This window comes from Rhipicephalus microplus, chromosome X, assembly GCF_043290135.1.
Source record: "Rhipicephalus microplus isolate Deutch F79 chromosome X, USDA_Rmic, whole genome shotgun sequence".
NCBI lineage: Eukaryota > Metazoa > Arthropoda > Arachnida > Ixodida > Ixodidae > Rhipicephalus > Rhipicephalus microplus.
Window position 1 is genome coordinate 285,581,706 of NC_134710.1, and position 25,769 is coordinate 285,607,474.

General features: G+C 44.1%; 1 protein-coding gene across 1 annotated transcript in view; it reads right to left on the minus strand.

Annotated features, from left to right (window-relative positions):
- Window positions 1-9,039: 9,039 nt before the first annotated feature.
- The window catches only part of LOC119162388 (tachykinin-like peptides receptor 99D), a 116,883-nt gene continuing 100,153 nt past the window's right edge, over window positions 9,040-25,769 (minus strand). The window contains exons 3-4 of the mRNA XM_037414786.2: window positions 19,390-19,480; window positions 9,040-9,381 (exon numbers count right to left, since the gene is read on the minus strand). Of these exons, the coding sequence (XP_037270683.1) occupies window positions 9,262-9,381; window positions 19,390-19,480 (211 nt within the window). The 3' untranslated portion in view covers window positions 9,040-9,261. The remainder of the gene's footprint in view (window positions 9,382-19,389; window positions 19,481-25,769) is intronic.

Sequence of the window (25,769 nt, forward strand, 5' to 3'; positions counted from 1 at the left end):
CCATGGAGGAGCTTATGATAACCTAGTTTCTTGCAGCTTTTAAAGTTGTTCGTCTACTCATGTGCATGATCGGCTTTGTGGTGAAAAGACTGCATCAGCTCTGTCTCAAGTTCGGCTAAACTAATTGACTGAGGCTCAATGATCATTGCACTGAACTGTCTTGTCTTCAATAATAAGGCTTCATTTAAAATGCAATACTCGGCACAATTACCAAGGTAATGATCAGTATGAAGCTAATAAACGTAATCCTGATTAGTAGTATACTAATGGTCAACGTATTAGTAAGTGCTAATTAGTGTGATTTAGCGTTTTCATAATTGTTATAATTAACGTCGTGTTAATTAGCATTATTTACTTATTACATGAACTAGCATCCATTAGTTAGCCCGGTTCTAGCTTTACATGGCTTCGTCAGCACGTTCTTCTAAAAATATGGCTTAATTACCTGGGCCTTACTATGACTTGGCGCAATTAGCTTGGTCATAGCATGCCCTGGCCTAACCAGTGAAGTATACCATTCAGCCAAATAGCTTTTTAGCCGGCCGCACATGCTCGAAGCTAGCAGGTGATGACAACAAAAACGACGTGCACCAGCTGAGTAGCGCGCTTGAATGTACACGCTGACACGTACCCTAGTTAGAATATACACACCGACACGTAGCCTCGGATTTAGCTGCGGTTACGATGTTGTAAGACGATCGGCCAGTACTGATCTCAGATGCCGCCGTGCTGATTTTTCTAAAACAGACTTAGTGCAAGCCTTCAAAGCTTCAAAATAAATTTAAACTACGCTGCTTCTAAAAAATATCATCACGAAAAGTTTCTGACACTTTTATTGCATGTGTGCCCATTTGCACTCAGTGGAACGACCAACAAAGGAAAGATGATGCCTCCGCCACCCAACTTAGTCGACAGTCTCTGAAGCGGTAACTGGTTACATCATAATGAATGAAACGCAGCGTGCTGAGGGGTGGATTGGACTTTTTATTCCTGTTGGTTCGTTCATAAGGGGGTGTCCCCAGAGCTCAGGAATGTCTCGAATTTCACGAAACTTGGTCGTTCCTGAATAGAGCCCCTGCTTCGAGTGCATTTTACTACCGTCTAAGCATATCTTTACTATAGACAGCAGGTTGAAACTGTTGCCGTTACTAACCAGGAATGCTCTCTTGGTCTTTCTAACTAGGTAACTACTCAGACACATACGTTGCCAGATCTCTCGTAAACACCACCGCATATCTTGCAGTAATCGTGACACTCTTAAGAAAAAATTTGGCCAATCGTAATTTTGTCTATTACTTTGGAATAAAAACATCGTGCTAATGATGACACACATATATAGAAAAGCAAACTATTATGTGTACAAAAAGTTCATTATATTTCTAAATTCTATGGCTGCTGACCAGTACACAGCATGTTATTCCAAAGTAAAAGCATGAAGAGCCATCAAAAGGCTACTACAGTATACGATACCGGCTACGTCTTGATATTCTATGTGCGCGTTTGCGTGTATGCCTTCGTCCTGATTCGCTCATGTCTCCATGTGTTTTGATGTGATGCACACTTGCCATGGTAATTACATGAAGTAATTAGTGACCACTGATAAATCTACGTGGACAATTGCACTTCGCTTACTACCGTCTATGTAATTCTCTAATTCAGTATCTTGATGTGGCCATATACATGCACAAGTGAGCGCTCGGTAACAAAAAATTCAGTATTGTATTGATTATATGAGTGAGCTCTATTCACGAACTCTTTTGCAAACTAGCAAGTTTCACTAATAAGATTTACCACCTTCACTTACCATGAAGTTGGTGCTTTTTGTGACAAGTATACGGTTGGTATTTAGTGAATGAGCAGTCCTTTTTTCATAGGCAGCATGTTTAAACGAATCAACGTTTATTAGTTTCAACTTAAGTGCATTAATGATAAAATGACGACTCAGCTAATCGTCGCGTAGGGATTTGGGGAGCCACCGCCTTGCTTACGTGGGATCACCTGCTTTGGCTGGCAACCCGAACCAATGCTTTCAAAAGTCTATTCTATCTCTCTCTGTATGGCGCATCTTGTGCAACAGTTTATCGCACACACAGTTCACACAGCACATAGTTAATCGTGTGTTAATGTGCGCTGCACTAGCATTCACACCTTTGCGGCAGTGTTTCAGGAGAGGCACCTGTATATCTAGGCAGGGGGGGCGAGGCAGTATTGCAAAAAAAGAGGGGGGTGATATGTGGCGATCTGTGCGCAAGCTGGTATACGAAAGCTTGCAGTAAACACAAGCACCGCATCAGCGTCAATACGCATCACAACTTAGAGAAGCGCTTTTTTTAAATATGCGTCCGAGTCACCGACGGCGGCAGAAGGAAAAACAAGTGAAGGTTGGGGAGACAGAGCTGCCGGCTGTGACGCCACCAAGGGGGCAAAAATCACAAGGTGTATGGTGGGTATGCCGCCACCGTATAGTTCCGCAAGACGGATACCATGGCGTAGAGCCCATGGTTGCTCGAAGAATAGAGAGAAAAAAAAACATCAGAGGAAAACAGTCTAAATAAGAACATGATTATAGTAGGTGTGTTGCTTATAAATGCACCATGTGTGTAATTAGCTAAGCTTTTAAATTGTTGCTTTATTGTTAAGTTCAACGATCTGACTTGCTATTGTTTGAAGTTTGAAACACGGCACGTTGAGGAAAATGTGTTCAATTGTCGGGAAAAGACGTAATTCCACTCCTAATTCATACCGTCAAAAATGCGCCTAATTCCATTCCCATTCCATTACTCCAATCTTTGTCGCCATTCCATTCCCATTCCCATTCAATTCCGAAGTCGCGGAAATGTGGAATGATTTCGGATTCATTTCAACTTTGGGGCTGGTAACTGCGCAACACTGGTCGGGAAACATAAGCTTGTGCAGAACCCAGGAACTCTGCCAGGTGGCAGCACAGTGTCATCGGTAAAGAACTTTTTCGTGCATAGCCTCGCATTTTCAGCGCAGCGTAAGAAACACCCGCTTTTACATGCACAGCGTCTCATTTTAAGTGCAGCCTAAGGAACACTAAGGTCTTAAGAATTACGACTCTATGTTTTCGAATAAAGGAACACACAACTTAATACTTACGTTTTGATGTTGCTCCTCATGTATGCGTTATATTTGCTTTCTGATCGACAATGTTCACAAGTATGAACGCAGCCACCAGATCAAGATGGCTGGATATTCAGCAAGTGCTCAAACTTTAGCCGAGTGGCTAAATCGTGTGACAGGCAGACAAACAGACAGACGGGCGGACGGATGGATGGACAAACAGACAGACAGACCAAAATTTCTGCGTTTAAGTATAGGAAGAAAGACTATCGTCTTGAAAAGTTTCTTGCGGGAAAACTGAGTGAAGCAGTGTCGATAATTAAAATACCACTAATTTATTACTCTTCACATAAACTTTACCGGTGTATGCGAGCTCATTTTATTTTTAATCAGAAATACCGTCAACCTTCTATTGAAGCTTACAGATTACAGGAAAGGTACGACACACTGTACAAACAAATTAGGCACATAACTATACATCTCACGATGGTAAACCAGGTATACATATATACAAATCCGTGAAAGCTCTGCATTCCAAACGAAAAACCAAAAACACACACCCTGATTCGCAATGCAACAGTAATCGCAATAATCTTTACAATAGTTTACATAAATATAAATCAAGTAAATGCACAAATTCAATAGCATCACCCACATTGATTATGTTACTCGGTAACCCATTCCAATCTTCGATGACATCAAGGAAGAAAGCATACGGTACGCCTTTGTTCGCGCAAAATTAGGTTGCAGTACTAGTGTGTGGTTTGCCCTCCCACTTTGTTTCCCAGGTTGTTGTACGTAGTCATTTCTGTTAATTTTGAACTCACCTTTCATTAATTAAAACAGAAACATCCATCTATTTTACGTCTGCGCTTGTGGAGGGTCCCCTTATCAGTGTTGTAGAATTTCTGTGACTGAGTCGTTCTGCTCATATCTCGAGCATATAAAGCGAACCGGAAGCCGTTGTATGCACTCAAATTTATTTACCAACACTTTTTGATGACAACTATAGACACTACTGGCATATTCCAGTATCGGCCGTATAGAAGTTTTAGAAGCAAAGAGTTTTACGTCCATACTTGCATGTAGTTTTTTTCCTTATTAACTACAACTTCTCCGAAGCCCTAGAGCAAGCATTATCAATATGTGTGTGCCACCATGCGTTATTGTGAGACCTAAGTATTTAAACGCATTAACTGTCAACAAGGGGTGATTTCCGATACAGCATTCAAATGATATGATCGTTTTTTTCCCTAGAAATGTTGGTAACAGTACATTTCAAATAACTGATTTTCGTTCCCGAAGCTTCACACCATTAAATATAATTCCTTTAGACATGCGGCAGTGTTCAACTGGTCCTTCCTACCAGTCACTATTGCGTAAATTAAACAATCAGCAAACATTTTGAGCTTTACGTGAGGTTTTGCTATATCTGCGATATTGTGGAAATATATCAGAAACAATAAGGGCCCAAGAACCGAGCCTTGTGGAACTCCAGAAAACACTTCTAGTGAGCAAGACATGGAGTTCTCAATTTTCACGAATTGCTTCCTGTCATTTAGGTACGCTTTAATCCAATTAAGTAAAAGCTGACTTAGTCTAGCACAGCGAAGCTCATGCAGTAATCTGTCGTGAGGTACCTTGTCGAAGGCCTTAGCGAAATTTATGCAGATTACATCAATTTGTTCATTCATAACTAAAGCTGTCACAAAGTCATGGATAGTTTCAATAATAAGCCTTGTTGTAGACGAGACTTTACTCCTGAAGCCATGCTGATAAGAACAACAAGTAATTTTCATTTTCCAGGAATGTGACGATATGCTTGCCAATGATATGTTCTAATATTTTGCAGCAGATAAATTCACGTGTAAGCTGTAACTGTGAATGGTGCGAAGCTCCAAGGGGGCTTATTTTTTTCCTTCTTGCGCAATCGTGTGTATATCCGGCGTGCTACGCTCATCAATGACAGCTAGCCCATATTTTAGGCTTTGTTTAATCTCACTCATACCAGCAACGCATGGAGCTGTCATTTTTTTTAATAAATTTTGCTTTCTTTTGCTGGCATTCGTGTAACTTGTTCACAGTGATACTTTCTGCCAAGATAACTATCGTCTTGACTGTATACGGCGTTCAGCGAAACCACACTCGCCGAAACGACGGCTGCTGTACGCGTTGCGCCTGTATGCTGTGACGCGCGTCTTTTCATGGAAAAGTAATATACCGATAGCTGATTTCTTCCCTACAACAGGAAATCTTTTTATACCAGGACAATGCGCGCGATCAGTTTGTTTGTTTGTTCTCCAATTCCTCTTCGGAGACCCCGTGTTATCCAACCAAGTTATTTATTGTCCTTGGACTTCCTGAGAATAGAAGAAGCAATTTATATAGGAGGATAATTTTTTTTTATATTTTCAGCAGTTGTGCAGTGGGGATGGACAGAAATGGCTAAATGTTCAAGCCAGGAAGTAACGTTCTATATTGGCTAGCCGCCACGACGTCGTCAGTCTTCGCTTTGTTCATCCGGCGTCATGCTTATCCTGGTGTACCGGGGTTGTTTACGGAGCAGTTGTGCGTGCCGTCGTTATTTTTTTTTTTTAGTTCCCCTTTCATCAGTTTGTCACGGCTTCATAACGGCCGCTCACGTTTCTATTCTTGACTCGCCCCGTCAGCCATAGGATACCCGCCAATTTCGCTAAAACAAGATGTCCATTCAATTGTACACGTCATTGATGTTGTTCGAAATCACTGTTGCAAGGCGAATCACTGAGCCCTGTTACATTTCAGCAAACGTCCCGTTGTTTTCGCTATCGATTTTCAATATACTACTACTACTAATAATAATAATAATAATAATAATAATAATATTAATAATAATAATAATAATATTAATAATGAACTCTAACGTTTCAAAGGTAAATAAATTATACTCTGTGTTTTTTTTTTTTTGTGTTCGCCCGCACAGTGGCACGTGCTCGGCTCCCAGGAGATAATTCACAAGCAGTCGTGTCGATTTCTTACACGAGTAACTGATCTGAAAGAAGGAGGAACTATTTTAAAACACTAAGTACAAATAAATTGAAGGTGCGCGGCTTGTCAACCACTCCGAAACATCACGCTTTCGTTTGTTTGAACCTCACGTCCTCTACCGCTTTCATCTTTCTATTCTTATTTCCCATTCGAAAGCATAAAGTAGCCATGCGAACATATTTATGGTTAACCTACGGGCCTCACGTCTTTCTGTTCTTTATTTGTTCCTTCAGTCTTGCCACGCTAATCCTCTGGAATTTTCTCCGAGGCGTATTGAAGAAATATAGGTACTGTGTCTAACTGCATCGTCAGCGTAAATGTGTACAGCACGCTTTGCAAAGGTATACCTAATAAACTGAAATGGCAATATATCTTTATTGCCCAACAGTGGCGTTGGCAGACTGTGCATCTTCGAAGCCATGCCCTCTCCCCTTTCCCATTTTTTTTTTTGTAGGTCATAGCATACAGAGCCCTTAAACGGCACTCAACTATACTTACCTGTTCATACCTAAAGTCAAATAAAAAGCCTGCCCATACCCCCCCCCCCCCCCCTTTGCCCCAAAAACTTGTGCCTACACCCCTGTTTTGCCCAATATGAAAAAATAGGTATTTTATTTTAAAGAAAGGCGTACAGGATCTCATATAAGGTTGTATATGTGAGGATTGAGCATTGATTTTTATTGTAGAAATCTCTGGAGTTGCACGCTTTCGGAAAACGTTGTTGTCGAACGAATCGCATGACGACCGGAACGCGTGTTTAGGGTTGTCCTTCAGAAAAGTCAAAAATTTTCAGGTGCGTAATATACTTGATGTCGCTTTTACATGCTGTTCCTGAAAAGTATTTTAATTGACCACCGTAGAACATTTCGACAAAACCATCAGGGAGAGTGCGAATCTTTTTTGTTTGTTTTCTACCGACAGTATAATGCATCACAAGGTGAAGGTATTTACGCGATATTGTTGAAGAACTCCTTTCACAGAAATTCCGGCATCGTCGTCGTTCGTTGTGAGCCCAAAGTCCTCATCTTATCCACGACCGGGAAGTCTAGAAAGGTGTATATAAAATAAGTAATTAAAATTTCCAGGTACGAGTGAGGATGGAAACCAGGCCATTTGCGTGGCAAGCAGGCGGTTTACCACGCAGCCAGGCGTCTGCTTGGAAATACAGTGAAAATATACTTCCTCCGTTTGCAAATTCCATGAAAGTAATAACACTGTGAGGGTTTTCATGTATTAAAACCATGGCATGATAATGGGAAATGCCGCAGTGAAGGGCACCGGAAATTGTTCCCATCTGGTTCTCTTGACGTGCGCTGACATTGCACAGTGTATACATGGACCTCTACCATTTCGCCTCCATTGAAATGCGATCGCCTCGACCGGGATCTAACCCGCTACCTGCGGATCAGCAGCCTGGCCACTGATATACGGTGGCAGATTTCTCCTTTCCACACTCCTCCTTTACATATAATTACTGCTTTAGCTCCTTGACATATAGCTCCTCCTTTACAAACACATGCATCCTGCATACGGGCTTCACAGTACAACATGTAATATCGTAGTAATACTGTGTGGTAGAAGCGTACGTTGCCGTTGGCCGTCAGGACATGTGATTATCATAACTTGGTGGTTGAAAGCTGACCACCCAATATAACAAGCACAGATGTTACTGTGTGCATTACTCTCAGACCACGCAGGGGTGCATAGCAAGTTCGCAATCATTGCAAGTGCTTCATCACTCGTTGTTTAAAGTATGCTACCCATTGCACAGAATGCAGCCATAGGCAAAAGCTTCACTGACACAGGCCACTTTCAACTTCATGTATTACATTGTAGTAACCGACAATTTAAACTTGTCGAATAACATCATACAGCTAAATGTGTGCGCTAAGTGGTTAAAGTCCACGCACTAGGTACACAATATTGCTATCATGTTCAACTCTTGATGGCGAAGCTTGAGCATCCCCTAATTTTTATTTACAACATGAAATCATGCATGTATTTAGCCCAGTGGGCACTCGGCTTCATGGCGTGAGGGCTTCGGTTCCGAACTTCGCTCAGCTAAAAAATGTTATAGGGTTTTAAACATATGTCTTTTCCTAGCGATGAGCCTCATGTGACACATGGATGGCCACAGTTTCCTGAATGACACAGAATAGAAACGCTTACTCTTTTAAAACTCGATATTTTATGTCTGACCTTTTGTCATACTTCAGATCTCATCGTCATGCAGAGGTACTTATTTTGTCTTTTTTTTCTTCTTTTCAAATTGAAATTCATTTATTATTCTTACGCAAAAATGTTCATATAGAAAAATATACCAAGAGGGTTCCATAGTCGAAGACTGCAGTGGGACCCTCGGTAATTAATAGATAGAAAGACGTATAAAAAGAGGAAACAAAATTGTGTGCAGGTGAACAGCAATGAAAAGGTATTATAAAACAAATATTATTCAATACTAAATTCATAGACTCAACACAGTGGCAAAGTGCAATAACTAAAAAAACAATCAAACAAAACTAATCGTAACACAAGTGATGCATTCTGATGATGAAAAAGAACAAATTTACATGTAGCAATATATTCAAATACATAAATCTACATCTGCAAATAAAAAAGTTTAGTGGCATATCTGAGTTGAAAAAGAGATAAAGTTTCGATGGCCAGGGGAAGATCATTCCACATTTTTTGGAAACATACCCGTTCACGAGCACAAAGTGACAACATTGACAAATTAAACTGCGTGTGCATCAGAAGCAAAAGCGTTACCGAATTTTTCAACAGTTGTCTCCCTACCAAAGCAGTGAAGACTGCATTCGGTAACTTGTTTCAGTATCTAAGACATTCACCGCAGAACCTTTTCATCTCAGCTGTAAGAAAGCAATGAAGAAAAAAACAGACAAGAGGCAAAGTGGCTGAGACAATCAGTGAAACCATCACAATGGTTTATTGAACGTAACACGAAATAAATAAATAGGGAGGGGTGCGGAAGAAGGTACTCACTTCCGCGCTAGTTACGTGGTCGTATGACATATCATAACAAAGGGGCCTGCGAAAAACACGAATAGATGGGCATTCATTTATTATTTTCGTTCACGAAGGGGATGGCGTGTGATAAAACGGGACAATGTGGACGCGCGATAGACACATCTAGTACTTGATCCGGAATGAAACCTGGCTGATGATCGACGAAGCCATGAACGCGCTGTCTTCGAACTTTCTCTTCAGGCAGCAGGACATCCTCGCCTTGAACTCTGCGCTGAATTTTTCCTGCGGGGAAGAAAAAAAATAAAAGGTCGACATGTTACACTGTAATGCGTGAATGTGAAGGTTTGCTGCGCATTTGGTAATGCGTTAGGTTATGCACTGCGAGACCAGACATCTTACACGACATGGTGACCGTCAGAGTGAGAGAAACGCTTTGCAGTTACTTCGGCCTTCTCAGTCTCTTGCAGTGATCCTCCCCACCTGATGTTTTCTGCACCTTGCGTAGAGTTGAAAGAACGCCGGCAATCGGAGCACCTTTCACCAAGCGACGATGCCATGCGGTGACGCAAAAAATGTGACGTGATACAACACCTTCATATTTTGACATCACAAACTTACGCTATCTGGGACGTCGTTATGACATTACGCGATAACGTCAAAGCATGATGTCATTAGTTACGTAGGGTACGTGGGACATTATGCCGCTTCATTCGCCTGTCGTATTTAGCACAGCGGGCCGCTCACTAAGACACGTAAATCTTTGGAATTGAAAATATCAACGCGAGAGAGCGGACGTCGGGTGAAACACGAGCACGAGACAATGCGGCATCATTGTCCGTGAGGAAGCCGGGACTTTGGGGGTGGCTTAACTAAATAAATATAACTACAATCCAGAGAGTGGGAGAAACGTAGCAGTCGTACAAAGAAACAGAAGTTGTTCATGCGCTCACATCTTTGCCGACCCGATACTGCATCTCTTTAGTCCGGGCACGCGTGTCTTACGGGCGTCGAAAGCCGGGCGTGAGGGCATCTGGAGCGGCTACCACGGGTCACGCAAAGACATGGTCCCAATTGAAGTACCTCGACGAGCACTCGCCCATCTGCGCCCGGAAGTGGATCACTTTCGCAGCAACATCCGGAAATCGGGGACGCGCGTGCGACCCCACTAAGCTCTTCGTCGCGACGGCGCTTATGACATAGGTGTCTTGCGTCGCATTGTGTCGCGTTCGTGCCCTCACTCGGGATCACATCTCGCTTCCCTTTTACCTCTCGAGCTGCGCGATGTAATCCTCCTGCTTACTCGTGGACCGCGCGAGAAGTGCCCCCCCCCCCTCCTCTGACGACGATGGTGTCCGGCGTCTGAAGAACAGACCATAATAGTGGCCGCAATGACGTCCACCCCGCCCTTTCTCGGCGCGCTTGCTTCGCGGGCATCGTGAGCAGTTCGCGCCGTGGCCGCGCCATTCGGAAGTCGAAGGCGTGAGTCACGATGTACTTCACTTTGCGAAACGCGGGAAATGTGTACACTGACTCTAAGCACTCCCGTTCGGGCCCCGATTCGTTATACTAACTCACCTTTTTTTTTGCTGTCTCTCGTTTATATGTTTCCTTTTTTTTTTGTTTTTTACCGAACACTGCCCGCTTTGCCCCCATTCCTCAGGGGCCACCAGCGTGCGCTGATGTTATATCGAGGAGCGAGCTGCTCAAACATCAGTCAGTGCCATATATATATATATATATATATATATATATATATATATATATATATATATATATATATATATATATATATATATATATATATATATATATGGTGTAAGGATGAGAGCGCTGCTGGGGCTGCGGTTAGAGAAACAAATAGAAGAATGAAGTCAGATTAGAACAGCCGGCCCGCAGCAACGTTGCTGTGGGCCTCATTGACCTCATGGATCCTCATTGACCAGCAGGAGGCACAGCTGCCGACTGCATGGCGGTCGTTTGCCGAGTCTGCTCGTACTGCACTCAAGAAGTCCACGGCTGTCGAGAATGCACTTATTCCAGATTTACCTGTTGTTTCGGCATCTGCCAGCCTGGCATGTGCTTCTGCTGATGATAATGGGCCGTGCACGCGAACACCACCACAGTGCCGTACGGTACTCCGAGGGCAGCATGTGTCAACGGGGAACACGATGCTGATCGGTCAGACAGCGACCACCTCGCACGAAGCCGCAAGATGATACATTTCTGTAACGTTGGCATCTGCTCCATGTTGTCTGTCTTGGTGGAGTTAATTCATTAGGACGTGGTATGGAGTCACCAGAGAACGTCTTTCCTTCTTGCGGCCATAAAATTGGAGAGTTCAGTGACTGTAGCACAGAGGCCTCGGCGGCAAACCACGTGGATTCCGGGTTTTGCAGGCTGCAAGAACTCACAAGCATGCTTCGTTGGGCAAGTACGTGTCTTCCCAGCACATAAACATGGACAAACACGGCTTACACCTAAGCTTCAAATATCGACAGGCTAATCTGCTGCTATAGGCGTGTGATGACCGTCTCGACATAGGCAGTGGCGTCCACGTGAGCCATGATTGCCCGACTTTAGAAGTACATCGCTGCGTGGCCGAGGTCGACCACCACCACACAGTCAATGTCGCCCCCCCCCCCCTCCAGAATGTTTGGCATTGAGGCAAGGGGAGTCACTGCGCACCTGAAACCTGCAGTGACCAGCCCGCCAAAGCCAGTGCCGCCCTCAGAAAGTTCGGCAGCTCAGCAACACAACTCGCGGCGTACGCAAGATAGACCACCGTGGTGCACTCAGTGCCGCCCACCAGAGACGGTTTGAGCAGCTGGTCATTCTACGTCGAAGTCATGGCCGAGTGTATGGATGACAGCGCCGCTGGGGCTCTGGCACGGGCGCATGCTCGGATAGAGAAGGAGAAGATTCCCGTCATGCTAACTCGGCAAGCTTTCCTGGCCGTGGACGTGGCGCATCCTGCGTGCCGCAAGCATCACCTAGTACGCGCGAACATTCGGGGGGGGGGGGGGGTGATTGACCAATGAATCTTCATATGCTACAGCACAACTAAAGCTGTCTAAGACGTGATTGTCGCCACGTAGGGAACGAGAAGAAGGGTAAACGAGGGGATCGATATGTGTCATAAAAACTGGGGAAAGGTGAAACATGTAATGGAAAAATGCTCCAGCTCGACTCATGGAAAACCTGGGGAGAGGCGAAGCATGCAGCTTTTGAGGGAGATTTCTTTGATGAGATACTATATAGTGGGACCAAGCCTGAAATCGGTCATGAGGGTTCCTACTCCACTAACGTCGTCGGAAAACAGCGTCGGAATGCGAGTTATCCTTAGGTGATGGCTCTTCTTCTTCCCTTTATGCCCGGTTTGAGTACCCTACGGCATGTATAGGGAGGGTGTTTCTGCTCCACTAACATCGTTGGGTATTTCTTGGGCTAGCTGTTGCATTTTTTGTTTCATTTCAGTGGACCATGGGCGAGTAGTGGGATCAATCTCTTGTGGCGCTTGCCCATTTTTGTGATCGACTGTCACTACATGACACACCGTGACGACAGGACATGCCGACAAGCCTATAGCTCTTCAGGTGCTTCGCACCTAAGAGGTGCTGCAGTTTTAGGTCGGAAAAGTACGATATGATTTATGTTGATGCTGTAGTTGTGTGCTGCGGAAGCTTCCATCACATGAGGTTCTTCAACGTGCATCTAAATCGAATCGAAGCAAAATGTTGTCTATAGCATTCTCAAAATGCGGCCGCGGTGGCTGTCACTCAATCCGACGACGTTCAGAATTCCCTTACAACCAGCCTCATAACCACTAGACCACAACGGCGGGTTCAACAAACAGAACGAAGGAATCCACAGAGAAAGTTGTTAAATAGTTACTTGATCGAATAAAAAATTACAAAGAAAACAAATGAAGAAAGAAACAAAAAAGAAAAAGGCAAGGAAGTCAACAAGAAAATGGATTTAGTTAGCTACCTCAAGCTTCGAAAATGGGAAATGAAATCGTACAGACAAAAGAGAGACGAACGAGAGAAAAAATAATGTACGCGAGAAAAAGGCCATGCATATAGCAATTTCATCGCGTATCTGAACACAAAACAAAGTTAAATCACAGCTGCTTGCTCTAACATCCCCACCGAAAAGACATCACGTGCTAGTCCGTTATTTCCCGCAGTTGCATGGCGTTGTGTGTCAGATAGTTTTGTTGCTGCAACTGCGCGTCTACGCAACTATACCTCGTTTCGCGTATATGGTTGAGCAGAACGACCGGCGCTCACCTGCGGGCTAATCAGCGCCCTTGGAAGCCCAGTATCACGACAGTACAAGAGCTCCATCAATATCATCTAAATAGACTAACCCCCGTATTCCCAAACGCTCCTCGACTCGACTTCCACCCTTCACTTGACAGAGTTGAGCACTGCGTCACCACTCGGCTGAAAATGACGCTGCGCTACTCGAGAATAGCAGCAAATTATCTTATATGCAGTGATTTTCCCTGCCTAGAGGTGGCGCTCCCGTCAGCTTCCTCAAGTGAAAATGGAGCGTTGAGTGAAGGGGCGTTCTAGAATACGGGGATAAGTCGCATGTTCCTCTAAGTAAGCCGTCAAATTCGAGACAGGTAGTGTGTGTGTGTGTGTGTGTGTGTGTGTGTGTGTGTGTGTGTGTGTGTGTGTGTGTGTGTGTGCGCGTGTGTGTGTGTGTTCGTGTGTGTGTGCCTGTGTGTCTTCATGGGCGGGCGTTTTTTAATAGTGTTGCAGGTGATGTAAGTGGTTGATGTTAGTTATTCTTCAGCCTTCGTTACGAAACATGTTTACAAACCTAGAAAGAAGTAGAAAATTAGCCTCTAGACTTTACCGCGACGCAGAAAATTTCACAGTGATCAACTTATGTATGCTCAGAAACTCATTCACAGCCGTCCATCTGTATCATCACTGATGGCAGCGTTGCCATATATGACTAGGCACATCGTGTCTTCAAACGTGTAGACAAACGGTCACCTCGCGAATCGGTGTCATAATCAGGAACAATCTAAACGAAGAGCTCCACAGTGCTAAGAATCCGCCCGCGGCCGTCGCACTGGGCGGTCTGCAGTATTGGAAGAGCGCGGGGTGAGTGGCAGTGCTGTGGCTAGCGTGTTATATTCACTGGTGCACTTTCCACCTCGTGTTCCCACGCACATATCCAAACGCATACGCCCTTCGATGCAAGCTTGTCCCTGGCGTTAACGAGCGCAATGGCGCGCGCGTGACGCAGCTTGTACGGGGCGTTTCGGGTGAACGTGGTTGGCATTAGCAAAACACTCGTGGGTAAAGTGCCAGCAACTCACTTTACGGGCCATGGATTATCTGATAAGAGTGTTGTACATTATGAAGCTTTAAAGCACATACAATGAGAGTTACGCGAGCTTTTTACGTTTGTGTTTCTATCTCTTGTGACCAACATCCGACGAATTACAAATACTATGTACAATTTAATCTTAAGGTATAGTGAATTGGTGAGGCCCTAAATGTGTTGAGGTTCGTGGCAACAGATCTCCAGAATATGCACATGCACTACTTTATTTTGAGGATCTGTGGGCGACACTTAAGCGTGTGTAAATCAGCGTGCTCCCCGCAGTAGTCAGTACTTATGCCCTTTTCTCTCGGTGGTGTCGCTCATGAAAGAGATAACCCTGGCAATATGACCCAGTTGCACGCGCCTCGTTTTCATTAATAGACGGTGTACATACCTCTGGAGGTAACCTGCGCCAGACATTTAATCTGCGATAACTGAATGCGAGTATCCCCGCTTGCAGCACCGTTAAATAAAAGAAATGCATTTGGAAAGCCGTACGGTGTGGGAACGACCGAGACGTGGCACGAATGAGGTTCACCATCATTATGTATGTATAATAGGAGAGGGAACTAAGGAGAGGGGGATGACTGCACAGGACGTAGCTTGAACCGCGAAAGGACTTCTGTAGTCAACACTGCATCATGGCGATTGTGGGCACTTATGGCCGCGGTTAGCAAGGTTGTCTCGGCGCACCGAGTGCGCGCGTTCATTTATGTTTCTCGTCGCTACAGTCCCACGTACGGCTTGGACGGTTCTTGGGTTTTGTTATTCTTCTCGGTCGGACATCGAAACACCGAGACTCCTTCCCAGCACACGTTTCTTTTCATTCTTAAGGCGATACGTTATCCAACACATACCTCTTCCTTATCTTTATAATAAATTTCCGAACGTGGGTAGTTCTTCAAAAACAATAACGTTATGCACAATAGGTAGCAAACGCAGTAGGTGCGCCCTCTTTGCCTACAAGCGCGGGCTGCCAGGCTGCGCCTGCTTATAGAGGGGTTGCGTGCCGTGTGCCTGGACAACCGCGCTCTGCTCTGGCCGCTGGAGGTTGCAGAGGCCTGCCGCTGGAGCCGCGCGCGGTGTTTTGCGCGCCGAACGAAGTGCGGCGGTTCATTCTTCAGGCATAAGGCTACGGCGGCTGCTGCGTGGATTTGGGTCAGCAGCGTGCCTTTTTATCTTGGACAAAGTTTCCCTTTGTTCTTTTCTGAGTTGGCTTGCAATGCATATGTGAGGCCTGCCGAATAGCGAGCAGGGAAGGCGGTTGTTCGAGCACTGCATTGGTGGGTCCGCTCTCACTCCTACTTTTTTTCCCCCCTGGAGTGTTTGTTTTCACGGCCTTCTTTATTTTTGTGCGTTATTTTTCTGCGCGCGCTCGAAATCGCCCGCGCGATGTTGAGTGGGAAGGGCGCCCACCAGCGCTCTGTGTAAGCCCGCATTTTTCCTTTGCGTTATATATTTTTTATTCGTTATAACACAAGCCAAGGACCGCTTCCTCTTGTATGTACATACTTACAGCGTTTATTGTCCTTTGCGGGCTGCACGCTCCGAATTCCGATCGGACTTCATACGGGCTTTACCATGCGCTCTGCTCTGTGGCTGTCACCATCCATGGACTTCTGTATTTCTCATCTCAAATGCAACAACAACCCACTGAGTGCGAGTACCATCGAATGGTTTGCGGCTGCCTATTGAGATATTTATTGAAAGTGTACCACGCACTCACACATCAATACGGTGCTTCAGCCTGCACAAGAGGCTTCTCAAGCCTGAGTGAGCCTGCAAAGAATGAGCTGTATACAGCGACGGTGCGCTGTTTATGGGAGAAGGAACGTGATGGGTTTTATTTTGTTGCGTCCCCCTTCTCAATGCTTCCTTTCCCCCTGCAATTTCGAAAGCGAATGCCTGTCGCCCAGGTTACATGTTAAGGGTTGCGTGATATCAATATTCAGCAGGCACATTTGCTCCCTGGTGTAGAGGTTTACGTTACTTGGCTGTAAGCTAAACAGGCTAAGTATACAGTAAACTCTCGAAACTTTCTCGCACCTCGAATATCATACTTTTTGCTTACTCCATTGCGTGTCTGTTGTTCTGTTTCTTTCCTCGTCACTGTTTGTCAAATGTTGCTACGAATCTCGAAAGAGGCAGAAGACTACTGTATTCATTCGTTGGCATGTAAGCAATCATATTGTTGTCGAGACATCCAATCGAACGTGAACAGCCTTCGACATTTCGCAGCAGGTTAACGCGCTCTACACTTTGATTTCACCATGCGACATAAGCTGTGGCATACAATATATTGCTGGCAATAATCAAACTACATGACGAAAAACGTGAGAATCAGAGGTAAACATCCCACATATATGTGCCTAGGGGAGTACATCTGAAATAAAGAAAACTAAAACTACAACCAAAGTTCCTTTTGAAACCCATTGCTTCGGAGCCTGGCTGGCTCCACCTTGAGCGGCGAGACAGCGTGAGGCCTACGTATACGCACTTTTGGTACATAAAGGCTTAAAGACACTCTTCGCGCAGACGTTGATAGTAAACAACGAGATGATTTCCTGACAAACGATTGATCTGGCTCCTAAACCCTGGTCTGTTAAGTAAGATTTTGTTGTAATTTTTCATTTTCCTTCTCTTCAATTCACAACGCAAACCAATCATCCACCTGAAGCAAATAAGAGATAAAAAATGGCTCATGCCTATCGCTGATCTAAATAAACTTAAAAAAACCTTGCCCTTGTGATACGCTTTTCTAAAGAACCCTATTTTAATGCAGTGCTGTTGAAATTGCTTTTGGAAGATCCGAAAAAAGTTTTGCAATTACATAGGTGAGAAAAAGAAGCTATATATAGTCTCAAATTTCTGTTAATGGTTCTATCACTACTTATCCTAGTTCCATTGCATGTCACTTGAATTGGTATTTTCACAGCGTTTTTTCCAAGTCTTGCATTTGCCCACCCCGTGACAAATCATTTGATTCTTCTGATGTAAATTTTACATTCTCACCGTGGCGTGGTTTGAATGCTATTAAACTTAAAAACTAAATCTTCAAGTGGTCCTAACAATCTTCCTAACATCTTCCTGAAGCGATATGCCGAGTCTATCCCAAAGTTTCTTGTTATTACTTATCGTAATTCTTTACTTCGTGGTCAACTACCAGATGAGTGAACGGTAGCCAGAGTCTTGCCCGCACACAATACAAGAGATCGGTCCTTATTAGAAAACTATCGACCCATATCACTTACATCATCGTGTTGTTCGGTGATATGGGTCGATCGGTGATAATCTGTTCGACTAATTGAACAAATTATCACCGATCAAATATATGAATCTCTAGACAAACAATCAGTCCTCTCTGATTACCAATGATGTGTTACTGTTGAGTAGCATTATCTAAAACCCATCAGTTACAGTTATACATTCATTCGCTTCATGTTTTGATAACAATGCTCAAATTGATGAAATATTTCTTGTCTTTAGCAAAGCTTTTGATATAGTTCCACACGACAAATTTGTCCTAAAACTCAGATAAGTTGAACTTTTGGAAATTTTGATCTCATGAATTAAGAGATATTTGTCTAATCGATTTCAGTGTGTAGCAGTTAAGGAGTGGCAGTGTGGCCATCTTCCGGTTGGCTCCGAAGTCTCTTAAAGAAGTGTATTAGGGCCATTGTTGTATTTGCTGTACGTTCACAATATAGTTGCTGCCATTGATCTTAGCATTCAAATTACATTGTTTATAGATGACTGCGAGTAGTTTCATGGAATCATGACAGCTAATGATCAGCACCACGTCAACTTTGTTCTTCTAACATTTCCGAATTTTGTAACACATGGAATATGAAGCTTAATATTAATAAATTTGTCTATCTTAATTTGTTTTTATTTAGTCAGTTTACCGATTGATGACACAGTTGAATTTTAGTGATTACTGAACAATTTATAAACAAATAACTTATAACTGAGTGCTTATGCTTATAGCTCGGATTTGAATGCAATAATAACTTTTAACTGCATTTTGCCTCAACTTACCTAATCTTGAAAGCTGGTCATGTTACCAGCCATCCCGATTTCGCTGAATCATATGGTTATATCACGTGTTCTGCCCATTCTTAATGATGTCGCTTGATGCCGCGTTCTCAAACTGAGGAATGGGTCTCCTCTCAGTTTAGTGTACATATATGTACACTAAACTGACAGGAGACCCATTTTGTTTATCTCCTATCTTTCTCCGGGCCGCCTTTACGAATGTTGTCTTTATCATACACGCAATAGTATATAAACATGACAGCAATGGCAGCCTAGTAGTTGTCTCCTGAAGAAACCACCACGCCTGCCTACACAGAAGGGGAATAACAAAACCAAACAGAAAGCGAAGGGAATAGCACACCACAACACATCAGATCGCACGCAGAGTAGGAAACCTACCAGAGGCAGTCTTAGCATAGTCTGACGGTGCAGCACGCACAGTATAAGATCTACCAGAGGGAGTCCTAGCACAGTCTGACAGTGAAGACTAACTCTATTACAGCTTTGGGAGCCCCGTGTCGAAATATACCACTCCACTATAGGGCCGCGTTTGAGCGTAAACAAGAACGAGAAGTAGACTTCCTTAATTCTTATCACCCTATCTCTCGAGCTCTCCGTTTTTACGCTGAAAAGTTACACCTCAAGAACGCATCGTACGACTTACTAACCTAGTTTGCAGGCAATGACATCTTTCAGAACGTTAGCTGTGGTTTTCGCCAATAAAAAAGAGAGAGAGAGGGAAGAAAAAATAAAAGAAAGAAAGGAAGAAAGAAAGAAAGAAAGAAAGAGAGAAAGAAAGAAAGAAAGAAAGAGAGAAAGAAAGAAAGAAAGACAAACAGTGGTGTAAATATTATATAGCGACTGCTACCCCGTAAGGGCTCAGATGCAATATTTAGTATTTGTACTTACGCTGTAAATGGCGTAGATGAAGGGATTGTAGCAGGAGTTGCTCATGGCCAGCCAGTGCATGCAGAACCAGATGACGTTGATATAACGATACCTGAAATACATTTCAGATTACGTGTGCATCAGACACTGACATGAAACGAAGGAACACACTGCGCCACCGCACAATTAACAGGTGACATGATTTAGCGAATGCGGGTATTGAGAGCACAAATAGGGTTCTTTGTATGTGCGACACACAAACACGCCCGCATGCACGCACAATTGATCAGTTGGGGAATGCTGCTTGGTCGTTTTCCACTGATCACAGCTTCGATTGCTTCGCTTTTGAATGCAATTTAACAAACTTTAAGGAGTTGTGGAGAAACTGACTAGTATTGCGTTTTATATCATTTTCGTATTATTATTCTTACAGCATTTTAAATGTCGTCAATATGCGTGCCGGACATTCATACCAAATTCACTCACTAAAATAATATATGCACAAACAGCATGAATACTTAAGCACATAACAGGGGAACTTAGCTTGTACCTACAAATATTAACGTTACCGAGTTATCGGAACACCAGATTGCGTTTGCTATCTTTCCGAAAGACATGATTTTGCGCAGTTTTAGCACCTATAAGTAAACGCTTTTGCATGTACCCATTGACTGATTGATTGATTGATTTGTGGGGTTTGACGTCCCAAAACCACCATTTGATTATGAGAGATGCAGTAGTGGAGGGCTCCGGCAATTTTGACCACCTGGGGTTCTTTAACGTGCACACAAATCTGAGTACACGGGCCTACAACATTTCCGCCTCCATTGGAAATGCAGCCGCCGCAGCCTGGAATTGAACCCGCGACCTGCGGGTCAGCAGCCGAGTACCTTAGCCACTAGACCACCGCGGTGGGGCAATTATGCATGTACCCAGGAGAACACATTTACGTTTGCACAAACCACTAAATGGTGATTATAACTGCATTTAAAACTATAATATTTAATTTATATAATAGTGAATCACAGCTGCGGAAAGAAATAAGAGAGGTTTTTAGCGTGTACAGTATCTCGGTTTACGCAAAGTGGTGTAGAAATACTGGTTTAGCGGATGATAGTGTCGACATCGTCTGGCGTTTCGTGCAACCATAATCATGGACAAGTTTGTTTTCGCTTGCACGTTAAAGAACCCCAGGTGGTCTAAATTTCCGGAGCCCTCCACTACGGCGTCTCTCATAATCATATAGTGGTTTTGGGACGTTAAACCCCACATATCAATCAATCAAGTTTGTTTTCGCTTAGTGTTCCTGAGGCAAAAAATTATTTAAAAATTGACTAACTCGTAATTTTGCCGCTGCGAGGCATTTACACCAGAAGTAGAATGCACAATTTTTCTGCAATAACAATATTCTGCTTGTCTGTTTTTTTCTCGGCCTCACTAGATGGCTCCACCTATCCAGTCAGTCTGGTGTGTATGTTTCTCACATTTACAGCTTCGGTATTCTAGGTTACACCTGCTTTGGTAATCCGATTGAAACAAGATGATTACTATTTGCACTCGCACTTACGTTTATTTTGGGCTCGGCAGCTGGAGTCTCCCCAAAGCGGATATCGCAAGTAGCCACAAATGAAGGTGGATGTGGGAGATAGGGCCGCAAACATAAAGCTTATGCGGATTACGTTCAGTAAAATCCTACGTTCTGTGAAGGTCCGCGCATGCGCAGATTCTTTGCAGTATGTAGTAACACGGTAATGTAAAAAGAAGTATACGTATAAGCTAGAAGCGCCTATCGACATACGCATATTCATACACATAGTAATGAGCGCTTAGCAACGATACTTCATCATTGACTGCGCAACTCCGGACAAGGATGGCAACTGGTTTTATAGAAACAATTAAGAATGACGTTTAAATACATCATTGTTGCAGGCAGTCCTTGTGCGAACTACAGACATGGTATTGTTGAGACGCCGTAATCCGCTATCAAACGCAGATTTTTAGATGCGGAGCATCTTATACTCGCGCCTTGTAGTGCGCCGTCCGCACCGCTTCTCGAACATTCGACAGCTGACGCGCGCGCATGCGCCGTCGCGCCGTCGCCCACTCTTCCACCATCTGTGCATCCCTTCCTCCTCTACACACCGCGCGCGCTTCACTCCTCCACCATCTGTGCACCCTTCCTCCTCTACACACCGCGTTCGACATCTACAATTCTCCTGATTCTCCAGTGGACGCGCATGTGGCGTCGCACTTCGAGAACATTCAACAGCTGGCAGTGCATGCGCCGTCGTGCTGTATATATACTCAAGGTCGGCGCTCGCTCGCTCAGTTGCCGCTCGTCGGTTGGTTTGTACGGCGCGTCGACGTCCAAGGTCGCGGTGAAATGAATTCCAACGAATCCACAAACACAATGATCGACGTCCCTTCGACCAGCGCCGCCCTTTCGCATACGTGTGTACGTGTTCACTCATTTAACACCCCCTCCTACAACCACGTTAACCAATTTAGCCATCGACCCAAGTAAGTCGCAATTTAACACCCCATTTCACAACCACGTTAACCAATTTAGCCATCGACCCAAGTAAGTCGCACTTTAACACCCCGTTAACCAATTATATGGTCCGCATCCTCCTCAGTGTTCCCCCGAGGGAAGCTGCGGGCAATTTTTTTTATATATACAGCAAAGCCAAAAAAAAATACTGTAACGAGGCCTGCTCAAAAGGCGACCTTTTAGTGTGATAATGAGATGTAGACACTTATCGCGAGCTGGTACTGCATCACTTGCTCAAAAAGGAACATGGGAATAAATGAACGCACCTACAGACAAATAATGTAACTTTTAGCATGAACATTGACAAAAAATGCAACACTAGGTGTCATTAGCTAAAACAAATATGGTTAATCAGGTCAACAGCAGAACACAACAACTTTCATCCCCTTGTTGGTCGCGTAAAGCTGTGTGAAGAAGCGGCACGAATCTTATTTGTTTCCCATCTGCGCATCAAACTTTCTACATACCTCTTCCTGCAATGCCTCAGCCAATTCTTATCATGGCAGGCTAGGTAACGACATTTAGGACGCTCTCGCAACAAAATATTTGCGATGAGTTCAACAATATTATTAACAGAACTATATTAATAACGAAACATTTACAATCAGGAAGAAAAACATGCGTATAAATCAAAGAGCTCGGAATGGTATGAAGAGCATGAGCACCGCAAGACACGTAAGCGGCCGCTCCTCTGACCTTTCGAAGCAGCCGCCACCGAGCTTCAGCCCGAGTGACGCAAGGATTGCGGCATCTTTTAATCGATGACCTTAGAAGCAAATGCTGCCCCTGCTCGTCCTTACACAACCTTTGAGAGAGATGTCGTTACTGTTATTTTTTTCTTTCCTTGAAAAGCGAGCTCAAACAGAAATCCCTGATTGTGAGCTGTAGCGAGAAATTGCAAAAGGAAGCAACATGGAAGCTTTCTTTTTCTCTTTTTTTTTCTTCGTTTTATAGAGAACATTGTCTCTGCGCCTACACCTTTTCAGTGCGGTCAGCTTTTTAAGCGAACAGCAGGCAGTTTGTAGTCGCCATTACTTGACATTACTTAGAACATTGACATTACCTAAAGAGAGAAAGAGAATAAATTGAGAGAAAGGCAGGAAGGTCAACCAGAATTGTAGCACCCGGTTCGTTATTCTGCACTGAGGGGTGGGGAAGAAAGATGAGAAGCGAAGTGGAGAGAAAAATAAACGTGCGAAAAAAAAAACATTGCTGCTGAGACGAAACAACAGAGCACGTTCTTTGTCACTGTCTTCGCTACAGTGCGCTCCGACTGCCGCTAAGCTGCTGCGTTAGCCCGCCTTGATGACAGACCATTGTCAGGAGAGTCGGTGCTCGGATGACGACACGATTTGTCTTTGCACATATTAGTCAAGGCCTTATCGAACTTTCTGAGTAGTATTGACATATTGAATGGGCTATAGCACCCCCGCTTTTGACATTAGCTTTGCATGACAAAGGAGCACACCTTTGCATATGCATGAATCAGCTGGATCGGTATGTACCTAGGGATAGGTGTGGCTGAACATTGCAGGCTCTTACGGTTTGATGAAACACACGAGGGGGCCTTACGGCCCCACATTCCACATGCATGCAGGAATAAGTCGGTGTGGTACGTGCCACATACAGAAAACCTTCACGGTCACACATACGAATCTGTACGTGGTTTGTTCAACACGTTTGTTGGTGGTTATGATGCTCGGCTGCAAACACGAAGGACATGGGTTCGATCTCTGTGATGTCAACTAATGTTAAAGAATACCAAATGGTACAAGTTCCCAGAGCCGTCTCCTGCGGCTTGCCTCGTGATTGTATCCTCCATGGTTTCGGCACGTAAGAACCCGAATAAAAAAAAAACTTGGAGGGCGCTTGAGTTTCGCTTTCAAGCGTAGCGTTTTTCAATTACGTTCACATCGCTTTTTCAATCGCTAGCCTGACTTTGCTTCTTAGTAGACAGCTTAACCATGCCGCAAGAAAAGAAATGTCAGTGTGCATAACATTGGCCGTTTCAAACTATCCTAGAAAGCATACAAGAAGTACAGGTGCAGAGTGCACCCTACGCCATAAGTATTTCTTTTGCGAATCGGTAAAATGCACCCTCAACGTTCGCAAGGCAACACGCGCGATAGTGCAGAGAGAGAGAATCAAATAAGGGAAAGGCAGAGAGGTTAACCAGAAATTGGAGCATCCGGTTCGCTACCCTGCACTAAGGGAAGGGAGAATAAAGAATAAAGATGGGAAAGAAAGCGAAGAGCGAAATAAACGCGCGAAAGTGAAAAGAAAAAAAAGTGAGCGGGGATGCTACAGCCTATTCACACTCTGGTGCCATAGCTACACACTCTCGTAATGCAGCTGATGGTAAGGATAATTACGGAAATGCTGTAGGTCCGTGTGCTCAGATTTGGGTGCACGTTAAAAAATCCTAGCTGGGCGAAATTTCCGGAGCCCTCCACTACGGCATCTCTCATATATATATGGTGGTTTCGGGACGTTAAATCCCACATATAAATCATCAAAATGACAATTGGTTATACCTGCGCGCTTTGTGATTGGTGGCATTTCAGGCCAGCCACTCGTTGCGGATTTCACATGTTTAACATCTCGTGTGATCCAACGCTTCCGCCACGCAATAGTACAAGCATTAAGTGGGCTACTCGCACTACATGACACTTGTTGATTTTCTTCCGTATACATAGAACTCTCTGGTGGAATACCCGTCTTCTTCAAAGTCGTTCATTCGATTTCCAATAGAACTGATTATTTTAAATGTTTATATATTTATATGTATCTCGAACTGTCGCTCACAGCCAACACTAATTTCCTCTCGTCAGCCAATGACGCCGGTGCCATCATTTCAGGTAAGCGAGCTCTTTCACGTCAAAATATCTATGCATGATACAAGTCAGAGTAGCACAACACGTTAATATTACGCGGTCACTGAAGCTGCTTCGCAAGTTCAGTGGGCGAATGTTTTGCAACTCCCGTTTTAGATCCTCTGTGAAAGCTTAAAAAAAAATGTTGTTACAAACAGGCTTTCTACGGCGAACTGGAGATTAGGTGGAATGTGCGACCTTCCGCTTGTAAAGTCATATCCAGCAGTATGCTGATATTACATGAAGTACGTGTGCTTCACGTGAGATGTATACGGAGTCTAGTGAGCGCTAAAGTTTTGCGGCTATTCGTGTCAAACATCGCTGTTTAAGTGCGGACATAATTCTTGACTATGCATCACGAATCTAGGTCACTGGGAAATAATTCTATAGTATCCCATTTCCTCTCCTTTACGGGTCATTCTTATCTCCACGCGCTCACTGATCGATCATTGCGATAACACAGAACTGTCGCCGCTGGTACCACTTACAATCGCTCACTTGTGATAAGCATACAGAACTCGCAAAGTAGCGCCGTGTCATTCTCCATGGCCCGCGGCCCGTCGTTGCATATATCGACCAACTCTCTGCTCACAAGGTGCCAGAATAATATCGGCTTTCCTTTCTTTGTCCTGTATGCTGTCCACGTTTTCTTTGATTTGTTGACAAAGCGTAGCTTGCACATCTGCTACGCACTCACGAAGCATAACATACAGTTAGGCTACGCTGACAAAGCAGGTCAATAATGCCTGAATGATTTGTCTGTGTTTATCAAGGCTTAATCACTCCGCAATGGAATGGGTGACACGCTTATTATATTCTGCATGTGTCATTTTTGCACAAGCGAAGAAACTGTCAAGCGCTGCAAAAGAGCGCTCGAGTGGCGATCATCCTTTCCCCGCCCTCATTTGGGTTATAAAGTTTTGTTTCTGAAGATATCAAGTATAAAGCACTTTGTTTTAGTGCATTGTCCCATGAAA